General features: G+C 40.8%; 1 protein-coding gene across 1 annotated transcript; it reads right to left on the reverse strand.

Moving 5' to 3' along the window:
* Positions 1 to 308: 308 nt before the first annotated feature.
* On the reverse strand, positions 309 to 4,176 carry dharma. The gene is made up of 4 exons (XM_054605535.1): positions 4,120 to 4,176; positions 1,226 to 1,589; positions 876 to 1,084; positions 309 to 428 (listed from the first exon to the last, which is right to left on the reverse strand). The coding sequence occupies exons 1-4, from the start codon at positions 4,174 to 4,176 to the stop codon at positions 309 to 311; spliced, it is 750 nt and encodes a 249-aa protein (XP_054461510.1).
* Between the last annotated feature and the right edge of the window lie 1,635 nt (positions 4,177 to 5,811).

Consider the following 5,811-nt stretch of genomic DNA (forward strand, 5'->3'; position numbering starts at 1 on the left):
GTGCTCTGAATAACCAAACGGAACATTTCAACAGCGCTCCAATTTTACGGTTTGTGCCAGAATGTGCCTCCCAGCTCAGAGTGTCTGTTTACGAACAGTCTCTACAGCTTCGACCAAACAACCCTCCATAATCAGTCCAGAGTGAAGTTATCAGAGCAGATGTTTTGTCTCAAAATGATAGCGAGCATCCACCCTGCTGAAGTGCCCCTGACCAGGATGTTGTCAGCTGACCTTTGACCTCTGAAGGGGAGATTTCCTGCACAGGATGAGTTTGACCTCTGAGCAGCAGGTGGACAAGTCTGTCGGGTTCAGAGGAAGGAGGTGAAGAACTTCTTCTCTGCTCCAGCGCTTGGGGAAGGAGAGGGAGATTTGACCTTTGACCCGCCGCGCTGCCGCTTCCTCCTGGCTCTGCGGTTCTTAAACCACACCTGAAAACGCAAAAGAGAGAGAGAGAGAGAGAGAGAGAGAGTTGTAACTGCATGTTCTCTTGGCAGCAGATTTAAAGTTTCAACATAAGTAGAAAGATAACCACAAGAGCATATATTTGTATTGTATTTACAATTTCATTGAGTCTCATATGAATTTTTTTTTTTTTTACAAACGCTAATCAGCTCATATTGGCAGTGACGTTTTTTCTGTGTAAGACAAATTAAGTTTGACAAATTAAGTTTGAATTTTTTTAGGGAGAGCAAATTAAATGAAAATCACTTTATTAAGGTTTATAATAATTTCCCTTAAAATGCAGACTCAATTTACCACATAATAGCAAAAAACAACTTCTTGGTAAATCGGTGCGTAAAATGCAACCGACGCAAACCTGGAGAGTTTTTACGTCATTTGTCTGTCTTTTCACAGTGAATCATTATCGGACTCACCCTGACTGTCTCCTCGCTCAGCCCGCTGCTCCTCGCCACCTCAGCGCGCGCTTCCATCGCCGGGTAGTCGGTGAGCTCGAACAGCAACTCGAGCCGCTTGGTCTGACCGTCTGTGAACACCGTCCTCATCCGGGCCTTCTGACGCAGCTGCGGGTGCGCGGACACCCCAACCCGATGGTAACCACGGTAACCAGCCCACTGCTGAGCATCTGGTAAAAAAAGAAAATACATATTAAAATGAGTCAGTCAAGTGTCTGAACTAGGCTACAACTTGTTTAGAAAAAAATATAAAATATAAATACATTTAAATTGAAGTAAAGCTTTTCAAGTTTAGTAACATGTGGAAATACCTGCAGAGTCCTGGCTGCTGAAGTGCACATACACTCCGGAGTTTGGATAAATGCTCGTGAAGTCTGTCTGATGCAAACCGGTTCCGTAGGGGTAAAACGCCTCTCCATAGCTCATCCCTCGGTACTGCAGACAGCCTGGCACCGGCACCGGGACCGGGACCGGCGCAGGAGGCCTGAAGTTCCCGGAGTCCAGGCTGAACCCGGCGGGGATCCCCTGGAGACGTCCGTCCGGTGAAAACTCCATCCCCGGCGGTTTGAGTCCGAGCTGCGGGGAAAGGATGCGCTCGATGCTGAAGTCCGACACTCTGCTTCTGTCCATGATCACACGTGCCAGGTCGCTGCTGCTGCTGCTGTGACCTCTGAGCTGTGGAGGGGCTCGAGTGTCCAGTTTTAAACAGAAACAGAAAGTCCATCAAACACCTGACGGCTCTTTAATATGTTAATGCCATCCTTGAATCAGAGTGTTTGATGGCTTAAGTTCAGTCAGACATTAAAGGAAATCTGGACTTTGATTTGACCCCTTGAATCCTTTGATTCTTTGAACTGAAGTGTGATGTGATGATGGGACTGAATATGGAAACTGTCCATTTAACTGGAATCAGTTACATCGTTCGATTCATCTCCAAATCAGCTGTTAACTTTCACTTGACCTCAAACAACTTCCTGCCGATATCATGATCCGAGATTCATGAACAACATGGCAAAGTGCACCACGTGTATGTTGTTTTTTGTAAATACATTTATTTTGTTCCAAAAAAGGGTTTACAAATGTTTTATTCTTTTTCGTTGCAGATTTTAATTCTATGTTGCTCTGTTTATTATTTTTTAAATTGTATTTGTATTGCACATTTCATACATGAAATGCAGCACAACGTTCTTGACAATACAGGAAAATAGATTTATGATGAACATTAAAACAGGGATAGAATGCAATAATTAATGTAGTTTGGTGGAAAATGCAGCACACTTGATAAAATATGATACAAATATTATACAAATCAAAATATGAAAATAAAATAGTGCATGACAAGATAGAAAATGAAACCCAGTGAATAATAATTATTATAATAATAATAATATTGCACACATTTCATACATATGTTGTATTCTGTGTTTTAAAAGCTGTTTTAAGAAAGATGAAACAATTACAACTGATAACTGAATAAATGTGATTTTATTTGTTTTCCTCTGCAGTTTCACTTGTTTTAGGATGGTTTAATATAATGTAAACAGCAGACAGAATAAAACACATCGAGTGTAAATGGAGACTTTCTTTCACAGATGTTAGAAACCTTCACCCTCAGCCTAATATCAGAAACCATCGGTCTGACTATGGTGAGCCTTTTGGGGCAAGAACTATTTGAGGGTCTCTGGTGTACCCAGTGGATATCTGGGCCAAAACTTCCTACATTTTGGTGTTTTCCGCCACTTTTTCGCTCCACACAGACTGTTAACCTGCATTCAACCACAGTCTGCTCTAGGGTGATTGGTCGATACCACTCGGAATACAAACAGAAACCAGAACACTTCCTATTCCTAAAATTTGTCCCGTTTTTAATGCATATGAGTGCAGAATCTGTTTGTAGAGGTTACACTTGGACCAAATGAAAAATATGTTGTTTTCTCTTTCTTTTCTGCTTGTTATTTCTTGTAATCTCTGTCATCACAGTCTTCTGTCATCTACAAATTTTTGCTATCAGGATGATCGGATGTAAAAAAAGAAAAGAAAAATACTTTCTCATATATTGTAATTTTAATACTTTTAATATGTTACAGTTTATTTACAGTTTGTAAATGAGAACTTAAACAGGTTTTATTATTTAAATGTCAACTAGTATTTAAGGGATAAATTACAGATTTAAAACATGGAACTGTCTTAAGTTAGAAGGCATTAAATCTCTTTACACACACACACATATATATATATATATATTCATTCCTCTCTGGTTTCCTGTGAGTGTGTTAGGATGTTAACTGACTTCTGAGGGAAGATCTCTCAGTGATCAATAGCAGATCAATCAGTTTCCTCTCCTTGAACTCTCTCTGATCTGATCAGTCATTAATAGTCATGAAAGGACTAAAAAGTAGCAACAGCAGATTACCAAACATCCTCACATCGAAGATCAAAGAGCACGTTCAGATATTTGAATATTACAATTATGTTATTCAGTAAGGATCAAAATGTGCTCAACTGCACAATATACAAACATTAAGAGCAACAAAAGACACCTAACTATTATATCAAAAAGTTTATCAGGAGTTGAGGGACCTTTTGAGTTCAGTGGGAATTCAAACGTCAGACTGTGTTTCAATAAAATATATATGTGTCTGTGTGTTTTTAAATTTGTGCATGGATGGTTAGAAGTCAGTTTATAAATTATATTTAAAACAATACTTTATGGGTCCAAATGGCCCTAATAGTTCTTAGCAAGTTTCTTGGAAAGAACTACAGTACTCATTTTTGGGGAAAATAGGAATTTCCTTGAAAGAAAATCTCCATTAAAATCTCCATATACAAATAATTAATATTTTGCGTACTTTAAGGCAACTTATGGTAATAAGCCCATTCTCAGATTTCACATTTTGTCATGTTCAGCTGACCTGCTACACTGTCTAAAATACTTTGTCACTTCATTGAAATGAAGTAATTGGAAGTATATTATTTTAACACTGTCTTAATTTAAATTAAAAGTAATCCTTAAAGTTACTGTGAGGGACTTTAACTGGTTAAGAAATGGTCTCAATTTAATACTGACACATCTATGTGACCTACTTGAGCAAACGAGATAATCAGCGAGAAGATTGACTGTTTCTTTATAGTTTTTGGTCATGCTTTTCATCGGTGCCACCTGGTCGGATTCTGAACAAAATCAGATGAAATCATGCAGGTTCACCATAAAGTCCTCCAGCTCAGACTCCAGCGGGGCCTCCAGCAGCAGCCAGCCCACCATGGAGAGACCATGATCAGTCTTCCCTGCAGCCTTCAACCTGAAGTCGGAAGCTCTAGCTGGAGGAAGGGAGCTCAGCACCCAGCAGCAGTGCTCCTCCTCCAGCCAGGAGCAGAGCTACACCTCGCTGCGTTTCTGGTCCCACGCTGCTGGAGGCCCAGACATCATAAAACCAGCCCTGTCTGTCTCTCTGTCTGTCTGGCTCACTGTCTGTCTGGCTCACTGTCTGTCTGTCTGGCTCACTGTCTGTCTGGCTCACTGTCTGTCTGTCTGGCTCTGCCTCTGTGCTGTGGCTGATTAGTAAGAATGCGGGAGTTCACTGGCAGAGCTTTTTGGATGGGTTTCAGTTGTCCTTTTGCTCTGCCTTCTGGCGACCGTTCATGTCTCCTTTCATGTGCTCTCAGTGTGTCAGCTGGGTTGCGATACTGTGTCTACTCTCCATTGCGTATCAGCCATTTCACTGGCTTTTGGCTGGGTCTCAATACTTTCATCACTGGCTTTTGGGCTTGATCTCAACACTCTGCTTGTTCTATGACTATGACCCTTAAAGTACCACTCTAGTGTCAGGCAACAAAAGTATTTGGTTAGGCTTAGTCAGTTAATTATGTAACTGGTTTAAGTAACTTAACCAAAGGTAAAATGAGGCGTTGACAGGGTTTCTCACCGGACATAAACAGCATTCTCTTGGGCGGAACTCCTGAAAGGTTTACATTGGGGTTGTTTGAAAGCCCGGTGCGTCTCATACAGACGCTAAGGGGTACCTCTGCGTCGTATCAGACATAGAGGGCCACAATCCACGCACAGGTGTTTGATGAGTAGGGAATGAGAACAATATTGAGTTTCAGTACTATTGAGTCACTTTGTTGGCTGGTTTCAGAGTTACATACTTTATCTTTTGAAATAAAATTTCAACGTAGGTTAACTTTGGCATATCCGATGTAAGTTTCGTAACAGAACTAAAGTAAAACCCATGTTTGGACTGGGTTTCAACACTGTCCAGTGTACCTTTTATTGAGGCCTCAGTGCTGTTTTCATTGGTGTAGTTTTATTACTGTTCAGTCACTGTTTTGGATAATCTTCAGACTGTGAAGCTTGTTGTTTCAAAAAAAGAATGATATCTGATGCTTTGAGTATTGCTGGTCTTTGAGAGGTTTGTGACAATAAAATTCATACCGGCCTGCATGCATAGCCAATATGACCTTGTCTGAGGAAACGGCGAGCATGCACCGCTAGCTGATAGCTACACCACTGGGGCCAAAGCATGGATGTGTGTATTGGCAGAAGTCTTATGCCCCTCTTGGAATCCGACCTAAGCAGGCAGTCTTTAGCGGTGGGTAACTCCAAAATAAAAACCTGAAAAACAAAAGCTTGTAAAAAATGCGGCACGTTTTCCTCGGTGCCACATTGGGTTCATATTTTAGAACATAAACTTTATTATACCGTATTTTCCGCACTATAGGGCGCACTGGATTATAAGGCGCACTGTCAATGAATGGTCTATTTTCGATCTTTTTTCATATATAAGGCGCACCAGACTATAAGGCGCATTAAGCGAAACAAAACAGTCAGTCAGTCAAACTTTATTAAACGTGTTCACAATAACTCTCAACATTGTTCAAACGTTAATGAGCGTATTCA

The sequence above is a fragment of the Anoplopoma fimbria genome, chromosome 1 (genome assembly GCF_027596085.1).
Source record: "Anoplopoma fimbria isolate UVic2021 breed Golden Eagle Sablefish chromosome 1, Afim_UVic_2022, whole genome shotgun sequence".
NCBI classification, from domain to species: Eukaryota; Metazoa; Chordata; class Actinopteri; order Perciformes; family Anoplopomatidae; genus Anoplopoma; species Anoplopoma fimbria.

Coding starts and splice junctions, on each gene's coding strand:
- dharma (XM_054605535.1), bottom strand. CDS start 4,176: ATGGTGGGCTGGCTGCTGCTGGAGGCCCCGCTGGAGTCTGAGCTGGAG. Junction 1,590..4,119: donor CTGAGCTGGAGGACTTTATG/GTGAACCTGCAT, acceptor GCCCCTCCACAG/CTCAGAGGTCACAGCAGCAG. Junction 429..875: donor TGAGCGAGGAGACAGTCAGG/GTGAGTCCGATA, acceptor TTGCGTTTTCAG/GTGTGGTTTAAGAACCGCAG.